The sequence below is a fragment of the Amblyomma maculatum genome, chromosome 2, assembly GCF_055883805.1.
Source record: "Amblyomma maculatum isolate TAMU_Amacu chromosome 2, ASM5588380v1, whole genome shotgun sequence".
NCBI lineage: Eukaryota > Metazoa > Arthropoda > Arachnida > Ixodida > Ixodidae > Amblyomma > Amblyomma maculatum.
The window spans coordinates 132,850,867-132,869,456 of NC_139345.1; the positions used below are offsets into that span (position 1 = coordinate 132,850,867).

The 18,590-nt window shown below is 43.2% G+C and overlaps 1 protein-coding gene across 1 annotated transcript in view; it reads right to left on the minus strand.

Annotated features, from left to right (window-relative positions):
- Window positions 1-18,590, minus strand: part of LOC146199921 (uncharacterized) — a 53,996-nt gene that overhangs the window by 25,119 nt on the left and 10,287 nt on the right. The window contains exons 9-14 of the mRNA XM_084592229.1: window positions 15,824-16,024; window positions 14,313-14,527; window positions 13,527-13,688; window positions 5,312-5,617; window positions 2,542-2,586; window positions 1,737-1,830 (exon numbers count right to left, since the gene is read on the minus strand). Of these exons, the coding sequence (XP_084448355.1) occupies window positions 1,737-1,830; window positions 2,542-2,586; window positions 5,312-5,617; window positions 13,527-13,688; window positions 14,313-14,527; window positions 15,824-16,024 (1,023 nt within the window). The remainder of the gene's footprint in view (window positions 1-1,736; window positions 1,831-2,541; window positions 2,587-5,311; window positions 5,618-13,526; window positions 13,689-14,312; window positions 14,528-15,823; window positions 16,025-18,590) is intronic.

An 18,590-nucleotide genomic window follows, 5' to 3' on the forward strand; every position in this document is an offset into this window, starting at 1 on the left:
CCATTTTACATTATTATCACAGAAAGTGAAATTGCACAGTTATTTGAACGTCGTCCACACCGAAGGCGAGCCAATTCATGAATTTTATTTTTCTGAAACGTCCTTAAAAAAATCAGTTGTAAGATATACGCGATTGAAAGGACGTTGCGTTGGTTATCAGGCATGGTGCATTTCTAAAATGGAATCTACGTTACGAGATCCCTTTTTGTTTTTTAAACAAACAACAAACATACGGCGACGACAGGAGTTACCTAAATTCCTTCCGGCATTTAGGATGCAGAGTTTGAATTGAAGCCGGTGCAGGATTGACAACGTTTTTGGGTCATGTTTACCAGGAGCTATTCAGGTGCTGGTAAAGTCTAGCGAATATTTAAAGCATAGAGACAGGCCTCGCGGGTGTAGAGTTTTTCACCGCACTAATCAATGCAGCCAATAAGACGCACGGAATTGTGGGAAACCGGTTCCCGCTTTTTTGAGGAGCCTGAATATTCGAACGTCTATACATTAGACAGAAGGCGGAATAGTAGTGTTCGAAACCAACTTCAGCATTGCAAGGAACGGTCATTAGCAGCAAGTTACACGTTTTCGCTTGAGTGGGATGAATATTATGTTTTACACCCGCACCAAAAGCGCACAAGTGAACGAGAGTGAATGTTTGCTAACGCCATTTTTTTTTTGTACTTGGTACTGTAGGACTAGGTTCAATGCCAATTCGTGTATACGATATAACGATGAGAATACCTGCAAACCAGTGGAACGTTCCAACGTATTACGAGCTGTGCTTATTCGCAGATCTAGCCTGTGTTACTTAAGTGAAATTGTGAAGTGATCTTGCAGAGAATACCGCTGTTCTTCGTTGAGAGCTGGAAAAAGTAGCCACAAACTCGCGCGTCAGTACAAAAGCGCAAAACATTAATAATAAGAAATGGTTAATCTTATGCCATCCGCAATGAGCGTGAACAGGTGTCACATTACTCTAAATGTATTGATTAAAGATTGTTACAATCGATAGGAGCTGTTTTGTAAAAACACTGCGTCTTTTCGGCGTGGTGCGTGGGGTGACGGTGCGCATTTCTCGGAAGAGTGAGTGGTGGCCAACCCACTAATCTGCGAGATGCAATATATTTAAGGACAATTCGATTAAATTTGTAAGCGTAGGACTGTTCAATTGTTAACAAATGCTCAGAATATAAGCACCTAATGACAATAAATTGGAATAAATGAGTGCGTGTTGTATGAGCATTCTATCCGCGAGTGATAATGGCTATGCCTAATTGGACTGAAACTTCAGTACTTGCACGGGCACAATTGATATGAAAAGAAAAAAAAAACTATGATCCCACATTTATTGCCGCGTTTCCTTAAGGAAATATACTCCACCTGCCCCAGCTCTTGTAGCGTGCTCGACAACGAATCGAATGCACCTTGTGTTTAAAATATCCAGCAAATGGCACATTCCCAAAGGGAAGAGGTCGAACTAAAAGGTCATCCACGGACAGGGACCTCTGTGTTTTCTTCCCCATACGTCTCACCCTGATGAGCGCCGAATGTCACTTGTAGCCAAGTTCACCCAGAAATTGTTCGGGAGCCTGCCTGTGCACCATGGCCAGAGCGATCCACGAAATCATTCACTCTTAAAGTTTCTGCTGCGTAATCACTCTTTGATCATAGCGAAGTCGACCACGAACAGCGCGTTGATTGCAGATGTGCTAGAATGAAGAAAATTATGGGCTTACTCCACCACTCTCCTCTGCTGTTTCATCCACTGGTCGTTCGCATATGCGTCACCATCCATGATCACGAAGACATCGCCAGGTGTTCGGCATTCCGCTGCCAGTCGGAATAAGGAAGAGGGGTAAAAATGTTTAATTGTTGCTTCTGCGCCTCATTTTCGAATAATATTTGTCATCCAGTGTCTCGATGATCTTTTAAGATGTGTGCATCTGTCTGTGCGATTTATCTTCAGATGACAAACTATTGTTTTCACTGCTAATGTTTCCTCATGCAGTAAAACCCTCGAAAGTATAGAGTAGCTATTAAACACCCAGTCTAGGAATGAAGTACAGCCAGCCACGTTTTCCAGAATATGTGAGCATGGCTTTCTGTCCTATAACAGTCAGTATAATGTGAAATTATCAAGGCTGTCTCGAAAGGGAAAACTGTCCGGCGTCTAAGGCTCTGTGATACCTCAGGGCGATAATGCAATATCGGCTATAAGAAAACGCCGGTTATAACAAAGCATGGGCTATATTAATGATAAAAAAGCAACAACCGGCAATAGCAACTCAGTAATGCCGGGTTAGTGACAGGAGGCAATGATTGGGCTATGGTGATAAAATGACTTAAGCAAGTTACAAGCTGCGACACAGTGGACTTATGAGCACAGTACGTGCTCTGGACTGCATAGCGATAGAGCAAATACAAGGCTGAGAAGGATGCTCTCGCATTTTGATCACGTCAACCAATTTCACAGCCCAGCAGTGTTTCTTCAGCGCCAGTTTTGCTACAAGGCCGCGTAACCAGGTTCATCACTTCGCTCACCTTGGTCTGGTGTGGGTGGGTACCTGTCGCAAAATCCAGGATTTCCTAGGTAGAAGAGAAAACAGGAAAGAAAAAGGGTTATATCCTCTTTGTTGTTTAGCGCATGCAGAGCAACTATTATAATATCCCGTTTCACATGAAAATATTATTGATGTGTTAGCCAATTTTCCAGGCGGTATGTGCTGCATAGTGTACCTTGAAAATCTGTTTTTTGATTTTGGAAATTGTATATTTAGGCATTCATAAACCCAGAGCATCCGCAGACTTCATTGTGTGGGGAAAGGATAGCGAATCGTGACAAGGCAGGAGGCTAGGATCACATCGTAGCCGGCAATGCAGACACAGTCTTTTAACTGGCAGCAACGTATTACGACGCACTATACAGAAACAGTGCGGGTGAAATTTGTTTAATGATTAGAATTAAGCGCTCACGTTGATGCAATCACCGAGTAAAGAGAAAAGCTTCAAAGCAAGTAATTAAACGTTTCAAGAACAAATTTGCTACATCAGGACCTCTGTTTGACGGTCAGTAACCTTACGAAGCAAGATGATCAAGAAGGCTAGCATGCAAACAATAGTAGTGCAAATCAAGTGCGTGAGGAGATATCCCCTTAGGTGAAGTTCATTCCATGCAAGGGTGCTTCTGGGTGGACGCTAATGAGTAAATACTATCATAAACAAAGGCGTTCTCCACATATGTAGATTTTAATAGATACTTTGAACAAACGCCATTTCCGAGGTACTTTCAAACTTGATTTTACGAAGATCAACCGTCCTGGTTATCTTAGTCACTACTTCCATGAGTTGCTATTGTTACGGACGTCAGCTGCGTTCGAGGAATTTGCTAACTTGCTTTCAAGTGCGAAATTTCTGAGAAAGCTGCCGAAGGTTTCAACGCGGCTGTGTGGCGCCGTACAGGTGGGTGTTAATCAGTTATTATTCATTAACTTAGATCTACCCTACTTTGGATTATATACTGATCTGTCTTATCCTATGCAAATACCCTGAACTCTGCCTGCAGCTTGAGTTTACCTAGAAGGCATTTAATTGGTAGAGGAGTAAAGACGCCAGATTTTCGAGGCATGTTTTGTGCTTAACAATTATTAATAATTATGGGTCCGATATCAACTTATTTGAATGACAACTTGGTATTTATATATTAGGGTACTACAAATCGCCCGAAGATATTGTTGTAGGGGATGTTACAAACGGGGAAAACGCAAACAAAGGGTAAGGAAGAAAGGTATTATTGCAACAAGAGCAGGTATCCACAAGTAGAACAAAAATTCAACAAGCCAGAAGCAGTACGTAGACACACTCTAAAGCAACAAAAGACATGAAAACGATGTTATATCTGTTTCCACTGTGTTGTGTACATTGATTTTATGTTATTTACGCGTTGTGAATGTTGTTTGTTTTATTCTGGAGGAATTTTATTTTTTACTACTTGTTTTCACTGTATTATATTCATTGTTCTGTATCCTAATTAACCCACTCCCCTCTGTAATGCCTTTGGCCCTGAGGGTACAATAAATAAATAAATAAATAAATAAATAAATAAATAAATAAATAAATAAATAAATAAATAAATAAATAAATAAATAAATAAATAAATAAATAAATAAATAAATAAATAAATAAATAAATAAATAAAAAGCATACTACGGCTACAAAGTTATATCTGAAAAGACCACATGTTTAGATTTTGCTTTCAACAGCTAAGCGATAGCTGGAAATCAAATTTTCATATTCGCCGCATGAGGGATAAAGAAAGCGCGATACTTTTGTTCCCTTCTTTTATGATTCCACAGCAACGCTCAAGCCAGCATGCCTCTGGAGCCGGAATCCTAGCGAAGCAAGAAGCCACAATCATATCGCCATTTTTCCGTCCTTTACGTAACATATACGCAATTCTAGTGTCCTAGCAATCGCTTGAATGTTGGAACCGAAACAGAGACAGGACACCGGAGAATTTGGCCTATTTATTCAAGGGTCGCCGGTGAATAACAAGTGGCGATACGAATGTGGTGATATCCCACGCAATGACAAAGGCGCTCGTTAAAACAATGATCGCTAACTTCCGTCTTGCAGACGTCAATACGCTGTGTTGTATGCATTCATCAGTTCCGTAGTGAATGTCATTTCTTTATAGATTAGTACGAATACCTAAACTTCCTGAACAGCGAATAAAATTGCCAAAATAATACAAGGCCAAAGTTCAAAAATTATTTGCATTGAGTATAGTATTTAGTTTGAATCATCCACGCCGCTACCGCTTTCAGGGATTAAAAAAATTGATTCCGCTACAAAGGCGCACAACGTACTGCTAAGATCGGACATTGTGCGATGGAGGCTTCAGCGCCGTGACATGGTCGGTCCATGTGACAGCGCTCGCACTGCTCCTGTATACAGTCTCGAAGTTTAGGCAATGCCTGAGGGCCCAGCCGAAAAGAATAAGCGTCTGCCTGCATATTCGAAATTCGGTGAGTAGCAGTAAACGTATTTAATTGGCATTTGATTTGATTTTACCTGCAATATTCTAGTTTGATTTGGTGCTAGAGATATTCACTTAGTATTCAACTTACCTTCGGAAGCCATATTCGCAATTGATTATTTTTGGGCCCTCAAAAGTATTCCACGGTACTGGTTTTGCGATGGTTACTGCTACAACCATGTTTTATCGACAACAGTCACCGGTCGTGTTTAGGTACCACAGTTACCTTGTTTGGAAAATCGCTTTGAAATACAGGATGTTATGTCCACCACTCACTGAGTAGGTCCCTCCGAAGCCGCTGCAGGAACTCATCGGTGGCCGCGGCTACAAATAGGCTGAGCCTCTTTGAGTTTTGTCCGTAGCGGTGCAGGAGGTAGGCGCGCGCCATGTGGCTCACGTTGCCTTCGAGCAGGCCGTCGCGCAGGTAGGGGTACAGCAGTTCTCGGCGACCGCACACTGAGAGCGAGGGGACTCCAGGAACAGGACTGGGTAGGCCGGAAACGCCGTAGTAGAGGGCCAGCAGCCGACTCAGACGCATGCCTCGAGCAGCCAAGAGGCGGGAGTGCTTGCCCAGTAGAAGGCCTGCGACAAAGTTTAGCTGTAATTCTGGTGCAGTGGTTAGAAAGAAGGCAGCTTAACTTGTGTTCACGGAAGGCAAAGGGATTTTGATTTCAATGGACTCAAATACTGATGATTTCTTTCTAAAATATATTAACAAGCTCCTCATCATTACTTTTTCAATTTGCTAAAATGCAACAATATAACCGGTTGTAGGTTTTTATAAACAGGCCGTTTCATTGGATACCATTAACAATTGGTGCGCAGAAATGACACTTCATACTTCCCTCAGTTTGGAGAGTGAAGGTATTCCGATGGGCCGAAATCGAATCTCAATTGACACCCTGCGCTGACCCCAAAGGCTCTGGTGTTTCATTTTAGAGCGCAGCTCTTTGGCGCCCGTTCCTGCGTTTCGCGTCGTCGTTGGCGTCGGCGTCGGCGGCGTTATCCCTGTAACCAACTCCGCAGCTGGGGCAGCGCGCGCTCCTTCCCCCACCCTCCTCCCGCTTCTTCCGTGGCGGCGACCGCGCGTGTTATTGGATTGCTGCTAGCGCTCCCCCCCCCCCCCCCCCAACCCCTTCCTGCATGGCGACGAGGGTACTCTCCGGTTGCCGAAACGCTGGCTCGCTATCAGCGCACCAAGATGCGTACATCTCAAGCCGAAACGCAGTCACATTTTCTTTACTCGCTAGCGGCGTCAGCGTCATCAGTCAGTCGCTGCTATCTGTTCGTCGCGTAAGGTTTCTATGGGCCCACGCGCTCCCTCCCGCAGCCTCACGATACCTTAATTGCTCTCTTCATTTCTCCGACCACAAAGATTCTTTCATGACAGCCAAGAACTGTTAGTGGAGGTTTCTTTAAGGAATACGTGTGAAAAATAAAAAAAAAACGTTTTCTGTAATTGTACATACGTGTCTTGCTCGAAATCTTTGCCTCAATCCATCGAAAAGGTCAAACAGCTGATGAGCTGCGCTCAAATTTTGCATTAGGAAGTAACGTAATCGCTGGCAATTTTTTTTTACTTTCCAGGAGGACTACATAGAGGCAAAACCGGTCGCTGCGGTAGCTTTTAACTTGAACACAGAAAGCCTTGCTCACACTGTTTTCACAGAACGTTGAAGGACTGCAGATCGTCCAAATCTACCTGGAGATCATATCTATGGCGTGACTCAAGGGTTCACTCTTGTATTTGATGCAGAAAGACACGCCAAAAATATAAGCCTTAATTCAGTCTAAGCATTATGGAATTCTTTATGTTACCCCAGTATGTGGACTGGAGAGTGCTCAAGACCTCAAAATAGGAACTTCGACGCCACCATTAATACTCCGAGAGCTATGACTATATAATCTGTCATAATGAAGAGTTTGACGCACCTGTGCTCATTGAAACTATGTGGCAACGGTTTCTTCTAGCTGACTCGCCAAGTGTTATCCTGGCTTCAACACCCCTCAAGTGCGCATCAGCAGGCTTTTATTTACATCAAAAGCTCATTATGTACATGTTGAGCGATTTTCAGCGGATCTTTTCCAGGTGAACTCGACTGCAGCCTTCGTTCTGGGGCACATAGTCGCTTTCTCTACACCTTCTCTGTCTTGGGTTTTATTTTGCTGAACGTGCTTATTTTATAGCAGTTTTAGAGGCTATGCTATCTAATGCCATGTAGCGTGCTATCTGTCAGAGGTTTTATGCAAGGATAACAGGTTTTCCAAGTCACACTTTTCAATCCGATCAATTTTTTTGTCTCACCTTTCTCCCCTTCTCGGGGCTTTCTCCTCTGAGCGAGAAGCATATTTAGACATCCGCTAATGGGGAACAATGTGCTCAGAGGAAGATAAGTCCACTAAGGAGTCGATTCAACCCTTGTAAATTTTGCTTTGTGTTGTAAAAGAATCCCATCTCACTTCCCTGATGTACAATGGCCCGAGTATCTTTGCGACTTTAAGCTCTATAAACCAGATCATTGCATGAGTAGCTGGCAGTTCTCTGCAAGAATGATGGATTGCGCAAGACGGCTCCTAAGTGCTTCTGGTCTATCGCCACTGATTTACAAAAATATCGTACGAGCGAAAAGAACTCCCTTTAATGTGTACGCAGTATGCATGCCGGCGTGAGTGCTCAGTATTGAATGTATGCGTTCCTTGGGATACAGTGAGGAAAGGGGAAGCAGATCCTTATTGGGTATCTACGCTTTCACGAGAAATCAAGGAACGTATGGCTTTTTCTCCGATTTTCTCATGAATTCAGTTATTGTTTGGTTCTAAAAATTTCAGAGCGGCCCTCGCTCTCTCGGGTTGTTGGAATTCTGTCACTGAAATGCACATACGGAGGAGCTGTTCAAAACATGCTGGCAAGGCCAATACCACGAAAGCGAGTAATACTAGCACAAATGTAGACGTGACTCTTTGAGCCCTTCCTTTTTTATGTATTTATTGACATGCCTAGACCCCACAAACGCCCATTGTCGTATGAAGAAACCATGTAAAGGGTTTTCAGGTAGTACAATGCATAGAGTAACATACAATAAATAGAACAGAAAGGCAATAAATAACGTAATAACGGATAAGAAATCGGATTCAACTCTGCAAAAAAAAAAAAAAAAAATGAACGAAAAATTTCGTACACCATGATACAAAGTCCTGGACAGTAATAATAAAGATTTTTCACCATGTAGAAGAAGCACACAGAAAAAATGTCAAGTAAACAAAAACTTTTCTAAAGCATTATCAAAACAAGATGATTAGTGACTGCTCCGGTAAGCTGATCAATTTCCGAAAAGGTCTAGGAAAAAAGGAATGTATATATCTGTTTTCTTGACACTGATATTCCCGGGCTTCGAGGGAGTAGTGAACTAGGACGGACTTGTAGGCGGGATCCAGTGTATATGTTTCTTTTTTAAACCGACTGTATCAGTAAATCTATTGTGGAATTGCTTGAACCGATTCTCTTCACATCTCTCTTGTAGAAGGTGTCACCCCAGATTTATTCTTATTTTAGTTGAGCTTTGGTGTGAAATTATAGTTTGAGGATGCAAATCCGGCCGCACGTTTTTGACGCGCTTTAATTCTGCGAAACATGTTGTGGTTTCAGGGTCCCCAAGCGGAGCATTCATATTCTAAAACAGTGCGCACATTTGAAAATGTAATGTGTTTCGTTTAATATAGAAGGAGCTTGCTATAAGAGCTCGTTGTAGGGAACTATAGACGCGGCTAGCGATAGGTGCTACGTAGTCACTATAGTGATTCAATGGAAGGCTTTTTTATACAGAGCGACAAGATATTTGTAGTTTGGGACTATTTACATTTTCGCCTTCGAGTCAATATGAAACATGTATATGACGTTTGATTGTAAATTGGGCGACGTTGCGTTTGGAATATTTAATGTTATATTCCATGTTTTGCACCACAACATGATAGAGTAAAGGACATTCTTTAACTGAACACTATCATGTAGGTTAGTGATATTACGATAAAAGTCATCAACATAAAATCAAAGTGGGCTTAATACCTGGTCATATAAATCGCTAATAAATGTCAAAAAGAGGAGGGGTCCCAGGACAGATGCCTAAGGGACATCAGACCGCACATTGTATGCTATGAGCTCTCTCCATTAATACAATGGACTCTTCGGTCAACAAAATATCCTCCATCAAAAAAAAAAAGAAAGAAAAAGTTGCGCCATTTACGAGTGCCGACAATTTTACTAATAAAAAATTATGGGCTATGCAGTAAAATACCTTCTGGAAATGTAAAAAGTAGTAATCACCTCGTTTAGCGCTATTATTTGACCTAGCCATTTAATGAGTAGACTTACCTAATTGGGATTCACAGGTAAGACGCTTTCGAAACCCATGGTGCGTTCGGAAAGACAAAAATATCTTTAAGCAGAGGTATCAAACTGGAACATATAATTTGCTCCAGTGACTTCATGAAGCACTTGTTAGGGGTTATAGGTCTGTAGTTTCTAGTTTTTATTTGTCGCCACTTGTGTAAACAAAGAATATTTCAGCGGATGTCCAAATTTTAGGCAAGGCGCCAAGGTTAAATAATTTTTTAAACAGGGGCGTCAAACCAACGCCTATGAAGCTCCGTAGAACTTTTTTGCTCGCCGAGTTGGTTCATTATGTCAATAGGAAAAAAAAAGACAAAGAACAGGACATGAACGCGACAAGCCCTTCTGTGAACTAGTTTATTTAAAGGGACAACACATATTTATAATTTTTATTTTTTAGCAGATACCTCAGGCGCTAGTAGAGATGACAAGCGCCTTTTCAGATAAATCTATTCAAACATTTTCCTCCGTAAAGTAGAGCCTCAGCGAAGTGATGCTGACCCAATCCGATCTTTTCTTTCGCATGTGAAACGTCTGCCAATTCATGCGTTGTCGTGTCTTCGCCTTTTTCAAGCACTTGTTTCTTTCTTAGAAGTAGTGAACCCAGACCATTCGTAAGATTTACATTGACGTGTTTCATGCTATCGAAGGCGCTCGTCTTCCGAATTGCCTTAGTGGTATTATGGTAAACAACCCATGCCTTGCACGTAACATTTCTGAGCTTATGCTTTTTTCTCATACTTTCTTTATTATTTCTTCATTTACCTTTCGGCAAAGACTTTCAAGCTTTCATGGCGCCGAAAAGACAATGGGCACCTTGTACTTACTGGCCACCATTTTCATTTTATCTGCGACCCTATGCGAGTATGGTACAATCTGCCGTTTTTTTAATTTCCTTTTCATTAACTGCCTTCTCCGCTGATTCTTTTGTTAAACTCTTAACCTTGTATTTTTGGAACAAGGTTTCCGCAAACAAACGCCCCAAGGAGAAACCGCTTGATACCGGCCTAGAATTCTCAGATCCGAAAGTTTGCTTAGCTTCATGAAAACGAAACTTTTTGATAGCTTCTTACATGCACATGGTTGCCAAACCCCTCTTTGCTGTCATTGACGGAACTGAAGCTTACCGCATTGCATCATTCTGCGCACGAGGTTTGTAGCGCCAGCAAACTTGGCCTCCCAAAACTGAAATTTGAAGGTCTAGAAACTGCAGCCTGTTGTGCGTCGGAACCTCATGCGTGAAGTTTAGCTCCCTGCCACACTGTCTGAAAACACTTCCATCACGCAGTTATGGTAGGTAACAGGTTCTCTTTGCCTTGAAAATACTAGAAAGTCATCAACGTATCAAACCATTTTAAGTATTTTGCCCATATCTAAACATTATCTAAACGTTGGTCAATGGAAGACAGAAAAATCTTGCAGAGAAACGGCGCCAGGCAGGAATCGGTACACACGCCACTCTTCTGCTGTACCGTGTTCATAGCGCCAAATAGGGTAATATACACGTCCCATTTCCATTTGCGCGATATCGACCCAGAGGTGGCGCCACCGTCGCTCCGGTAGTGTGGACAAGCAGCCGGCGGCGCTCGCAAAAACGCACGCGGCTTATGCTTGCGTCCGAGTTTACGGCGGGTTTGTTGGCGATGAAAACGTGCCTTATGCAATACATTAGCGATTTACTATTTAGAGTGTTTGAATATTGCATAAAAAAACCGCGGAGTTTGCCAATGCAGCAAAAAAAAAATATGCACGAAATTTTAGGAAAACAAGGCACGCAACCACCCGGGCAAATGGGCTACCAGTGTGCAGTCATGAACAATATGAAATGGAACAAACATTATGTACGCAATCGCTAATACTCTCAGCATTTTTTCACTAAATATAAGCACTGCCTATGAATAATATGCATCTAGAGGAAAATTTCTTAAAAACGGAACAAAAGTTTGCTTGTCACAGATGATTATGACGTAATCAATAAACGAATGCTCAAACTTTTTTCCATCATATTTTGTTCATGACTGTACATAGATTAACTTTTATTATGTAATATGTAGTGTAACAGGTGCTGGGAAGTATTGGTTTCTCAAACGTTCGAGAATTCCTATAAAGCGAAATGTACTCACTACCACTGTTACGGACGCGCAGAAGCCTTCAACAGAAAAAAGAAAAGAAATGCATATGCGGGTTTAACGCGCTATGCGACATCGGCTATATGACGGATGATGTAAGGGCGGGCTTCGGTTTTGTTGACCACATGGGATTGTTTAACGTGCTGTGAAATCCCTAAGCCGAGGAGTGCCTTTCAAAACGGCCGAAATCGAACTCCGTGTTCTCGAAATCAGTAGTTAAGCACCCTACAACTAAGACGTCACTATAGAGGTTTAACTGCAAAAAAGAAAGCAACGGAAAGACGGCATTCGGATAACTCTATCGTGGATACAGAAGGCACAGAGTGGCTTGTTCAAGCTTGATTTTGCTATGCAGCAGTCTGCGGTCGCATATGTTTTAGTAGCTAGGGTATTCCAAACAGAAATGGGAATATACGATTTTTGAGCATTTGCAGTATAGTTGTATTGATGGCAGCGACCTGCTTTGCTTTGACACAGCGCCTAACAACACCATCTCTTCGTTTGAAATACTGCTTGTCAAAGGATCTTAGGCACCGAATACCGCAACCGATGATGTCCTTTTCAGCATGACATACTCAATATGGAGAAGTCTATTTTAAGGCGAAATCCTTTAATGGCTCATGCGGTCGCGGACAAAGTATGTCCCGCTTTTCCGGCGTTCTTATTGGCCGAGGCGGGATGCGTCTCTGCCATCTGGTTGGTTGGTTTGTGGGGTTTAACGTCCCAAAGCAACTCAGGCTATGAGAGACGCCGTAGTGGAGGACTCCAGAAATTTCGACCACCTGGGGTTCTAATGCCACACTTGAACGCATGCCAAGGGACGCCATGTGATAGGAACGATGGTGTACCGTCCAAACGCACACTTGTCGAAGAAAGTGTGATAGATATTGCGCTTTTCCTTTCCTGCAAACCAATTGTAATTATATGTGGCACTGCAACGAATGCCGACAAGAGGCTAACGATGGGAGGCAAATTTTAGGACAGGAAGGGTAGGCTTTCGCCATTCTCCTCTTAGGAGACATCTAAGAGACCCTCTAATTTTTTAATGGAGCGTAGGGCGATAGCTTGTTATATTTCATTGTAAAAGGCGGATACGTAAGCAAAGGCGCACAGGAGCGGCGAAACAAGCAAGAATCACTCTTGTACACGCCGCATGCAAGCGCATAAATCACTGCGGGCTGCCATGTGACGCGAACACCCATCCACACTGAGCAGACTTCGCCACTCTATCGCTAGGTGGCGACTGTGCCAGATCTCTACACCAATAGCGTGTAAGTAGAGGTGTGGTCGACGCCAGGAGACGAGTGTACCTTCAATTTATGGAGAGGTGCTGGTATTCCGTGCTCTGAAAATGATACTCCGTTCGTTTATGAAAAATTCTTCACCGCTTTTACGCCACCATCCTGATGGTTCGACAGCGGGAATACAGACTAGAAGTAAATAAACTGTTCAACTTTCCCTTTCAGGTCTTCGCCATAATTACTGGCATCGAGAATACATTTCGAATAGTATCCCTTATGCTCTGCTTGCTGCGGGCATAATTCCATGCTTGTTTCGATTTCGTTTTTAATTCTTCACCCGGAGCACCCAGACATGCACATTCCGCATAGGAAATTTGTTTTGGTCTGTGATAATTTCTTCAGTCTTGCAACGCAGCTCCTGTTTCTGCGATGTACAGCTAGTACGGACCATACAAACGGTTTGTTCTATAGGCCCATGCCCTCAGTGTTTTGCTGATCCACGACTTATCGGTTCGATGCATCAAAATTCAATGTGCACTCAGCAGTCATGCATTTTATTATCAATAGCGCGACGAAGGGTTACTGACTACAGTATTTCAAATGTTTCTCTCCATCTATGGGCCTATGAAAAAAAAAAAAGCATTTATTCTCGTTTGCCCCTATAACACCAGAGCCGGCATAAATAGCACTACATTTCAGAATACCGAATGATATAGCCACCCAGGAGAACGTACCGTCTATGGCACCTCTGAGTAGGCTGTAGGAGCACCAGTGTCGCTTTCCTCCGGTCCTGTAGACGCTGGGGCAGGATTCCCCCATCCAGGCACCCTCGTGGCCTATGACGCTGCCCCCGTGGTGATGCAGCAAGCTCTCGACCGAAGACACGGCCAGCACCACTGATGAGTTCGAAGGAGGCACAGATGAATGCCGTGCAACGAATCAGCTCCAATACGGTCATGCAATATGTTAAGTATATATTCACACACTAAGGTAGCAAACTTTGCGTACGTATTTAAATCCTGTACATTGATCACGTTCGGTTGATGTGATTCGCAGTAATGTCAGACTCTTCGCGGTTATTAGTCTACGGCAGCAGTGATTTCAAATGTCACTTTCAGTGATTCTGCTGACTGCTGCTCTAAAATAGTGGCTGCACAAACTCGAGTGTTCTCACCTATCTATCAGTCACTTACTGTGAGGTGCGCATATTTTTCCCGCCTCTAAGAAGCGCGAAGTACAGTATTTGGGTCATTATTTATGAGCAGTAGTAATTAAAATCCTTTTAGAACAGAGTATCGTATGGTACGATTCACTTAACTAACACCGGCTGAGTCAACGTCATCACAAAATAAGCAGTGTATTCTTCTGCCCTCGATGTAGCTTGAACGAAACCAACACGGTTGAGCGTACATGGAGCTGATAAGGAACGCAAGCAGCGTCGCCTAAAAAAATGGATGTAAATGTTGCTCTGGCCAAAATAATTTAGCAACAGTCCCGAGACATTTAATGTATGTACGAACCACCGACAGTAGCTGAGAGCAGAGGATCTACAGGAGGGATGTGATGGTCTTTGATTGGCTCATCTGCCTGCAAGATGTCAGTGAGGTTTCCAGGCCGGTGGATCATGCCGACTGCGATGCCCTGCAGCACCTTGCCTAGAGCCACGGCGATCTTAGGTGCTTCCCAGCTGACCTGTGCCACGCCCTTCTCTACGGTGAAGATGCTGTCGCCGTCTCTGTGGGAAGCCAACCAGGAACGCGCAGAAATATCCTTAATAGACTAATACACGCGGACGAATACATCTAATCTCCTCTGGCTTTAGAACATTTTATCTTGTGGTGCCAGCTGTTACTGACACCTGCGCCAAATTATTTTCTATTTTCACTGATTTAGGTAAATGTGCAAAGACGGCTTGAAAATTTATGGTAGACAGCTTTGCTTCACGTCACTTCCCATTCATGTGTGCGTTCATGCTCAGCCAAACAAGAAACAAGAAGATAATGAATCTCGAGAAAAAAGAGTAAATGATATTCCTGCAAATGTGTGACATTCAGTCGCATAAAACTGCTCGTAGAGCGGCGTACACGAACTACCACAGCAGAACCAGTACACAACCACGTGCACTCAGTGCGTACTAAAAGAGAGCGTAAAAAACTAGCGGATTGGACGCATTCACACGGAGAAGAAAAATACAGGACGTCGTCATGTTTACTTATTGTGAACGCGTCCCTTCCCCTGTTTTTTTTTTTTTTTTTTTCACGTGCCATGCACCAACTGGCCCAAGCTAAAGTTACGTTGCAGAAATGACGATGGCGCAGAGCTTTGATATTTCGCCACGCGGCATTGCGGTCGCAGGAGTGCTTATCGGGCCGTTCCCATTCTTGCAGCACAGTGGGACACGGGGGCACAACAGGAAGAAACATTTATGAAGCGAGCCACCACTCAAGCGTCGAAGTGCCGCCATTATGTGGCTGGGCAAGGGGCATTTCTCTTTATCTCAGTCGTCAACACCAACGATTGCTTTTTTGTTTCTCTTATATAAGCAAATATAAATTTCGTTTAACCCGCCACCCTCCCCCCCCCTCCCCCCTTTCTCTATACAGTTCGCTGAACCCTAATACTGAAGAATGGGAATGGCCCGGTGCTCTCTTTATCAGCCTCTTAGTCAACCGCAGTGCTACGCTTTGTCATTACGGGAATCCGTGACGTGCGCTAATCTCTTTTATTCGCGACTTAATGCTTCTTCAACACTACTAAAACTGTAGCTCGCACTCTCCAGCTCTGCGCGGTTAACTAACCGACGAGTTCGATTCTACGCCGTGATTGTCCATGGGCAACGTTAACGTTTTGCAACTTATGCTGTGAATTTCTAAACTGCCCTGTTGTAGACTGCCTTGCTTATTTAGGAGCATGTATTGAAACTTCGGTTTTAGGTGCATGAGTTATTGAGCGGGCTATAAAAACTGCCTCTTCGTACTTCAGAAATTTATTTGGAAGTTGCCTATCTCTCGTCAGGACGAAGTGCACTCACTTGCTTTCGTGGAACGAGTGGTGAAGCATAAAAAACAGCGCGCACAGCTCCCTCTCGGTAAGGAGGCTCCTGTTGAACGCCATCGGACGCTCCTCTATGCCACGGGGCCATGGATTCAGCCACGATTCGAGCGCCATTTGCTCCGCCATGCCCCGCCCAATCCTGCTGCTATCCGTGACCTCGTAATCGCTGACCGTGAACCTGCGTTTGCAAACCGCGCATCCTGATTGTGCCAGGCAGGGCAGTACAGCCATTCTTTTCCGGCATTTGTCATTTCACAGGAAACGCATTATTGTAAGAACTTTGCGTTTTAATCAAGACCTTTAGGTTTATGATCGCATAGCGCAGCATTCCCGGGACGTAGTGAGTGTGGGCGTCATATTTTCAAAGGTTGGAGAGGTGTGTGAGCTTAGTATTTCTCTTTAATTACCAGCTGTAAACCAATACCAAATATAGCACTACTCGCACGTTGTTACAAGATTATTTCGAACACGCTGGCTTTATCATGTCAAGGGGAGTTATTGATGCTTCACACGGATGGAGTATTCGTTAGCGCAGCCGGCTGGGACACGGAAGGATCGCGGTTCGACTCCTGGCATGGGTGTAATTATTTTATGAGTCAGTTTGAGCGGACATGTGATGACAGGCTCTGCACACACCAGCGTTTCTAGATTAGCTGACATAAAAAAACGTTTGGTCCACACACTCTGCCGACGCACCCTGGTCGCGACACTCATGAGATAAGAAATGCTTCCGCATTAAAAGAAAGACGGGTGAACTGCCTAGAGAGTTATTTGTGAGACTGGCAAAGGTGGCCGGCAATTTGCCTCAACAGACTTACGGTCAGCATGAAATAACTCTGGAGTTTACCAAATGGCCAGTACCGATTACTGAAGTGCGCTGGAAGGGGCAAAGATGTCAAATGCCCGAGACAATCTAGTAATTACACTGGACCCCGTTAATGCGCAGGTACCATGCGAGCGGCGCCACCCGCAGTTTTTGAGTAAGTTTATTTGGCCACTGTAGCCTTCTCTCAAGAATCAAGACATGTTTTAGCAAATTGAAAGAGAAATAAGCTTTTGTTTCAGCAATATGTACACGATGCTGATACCGATTTGTGTAGGCGAACATGCAGTCAGGAAAACAAATACCTAAAGATCAGTGCACAAATTGCATTGCGAGAATGAGAAAGTATTAGTGCTGGGAGGCTGTGCTAATCTCCCGGGGGTTGACGCGTCTTTCTCCAATGCGAAAGCATTTTTGTTTCATGAGTGACGACACATGCCCTACGGTGTCACATGACGTATGATTATTGACCATGACAATGCCTCAGTGACGTCATTAAGCCTGTGACGTCACTGATAGTGATGTCACATACTCATTACGCCCCATACTTTATGACGTCACATGACCTCGATAATGTAAAGATCGATCCTTATGACTATGACCCTGACTCAGAGCTTTAATGTCTCATGACTTACATGACTCATGAAGTCATAAGACTAATGATGTTATCTGGTGATGACATCACCAGATGCCAACTAGCGGTGACACATTTTGCGGACACATTTTGCAGACATGATTTCGCGAGCATAGCCATATAATGCTTTCGCGATAGTAAGCGACGAAAAAGAGTTTATTTTCTACTCGCTTGCTCAAATGAACTTTCTGTATAACGTACAGCAGTAAACGAGAGGGGCTTCTGCAGTATTTAATTGAAATAACAATATCAAAAATCGCACAATGATGAGTACTTTATGGTCGCAGCCCATAATTATACTGATAATGAATGCACTAAAACAGGGATTTATTGACGGAAACAGAGCATATAGCAGGCTCAGTTGCTTTCAGATCTAATGAACTAATTAAAGAATTGCACGCCACATTTATGTGCTTAGCATATTGTGTTAAGTGCTGCATATTGATGTTAGCTCATCACAGTACTTCTTAACACTCATTTGAGAAAGTTCGTCAGATGAGGAAAGTAGCTGGTAAAGAGAAAGTAACTCCTTATTTGTAGACGGATAGTTGATATATTTTGCTCAAAAATAGTCAAGCTCTGTACACAGTACATTGAGACTTTGAGTTTACGATATTCTAGGAAAAAGGCAAAGATTATCCTACTGCATAAGTAAGGGCACATCAACGACGTGAAAATTAACAGGCTGATCAGCTTACTGTCTCTTGTCGGCGCAGTGTTTACTAAGGTAATCACTGATAGTAACAAGAAAACCAAAGACTTCAATTAGCCTAATGCGAAAGCAGGCTTTTGTTAAGATTACTCGACAATGCACCAGATTCACAGTTCCAACCGGGGAATAGTGAAATGCGGAGAATATATTAAACGGCTATACGCCGCCCTTTAAATTACGAGGAAGCATTCGGCCGAGTTATACCTCAGCAGTTATGCATGAATTACAAAGAAAGGCACAGAACACCTATATTGAAAAATACCTCCATAGAGAAAGTAATAAAATATCAGTAGTGAAGAGTCTAAAGCAGAGACATATCCTATGGCCAGTGCTATATATCACAGAGGAAGTATGGACAGACCTCGCGGTGAGAAGAGTTAATGATAAGGAAGAACTGAGATTATTTAGCAATTTCAGATTCACTCATAGCGTCGCCTAGCTATGCAAGACTGGGGACCAATCGTAAAGCATGATCAATGACCTAGACGTGTATGTCTGGCAGGCGGCTGTAGAAATAATGGCCTAAAACTAAAGTAATCATTTTAACACTATTTTAGGGAAACAGAAGTTTGGGG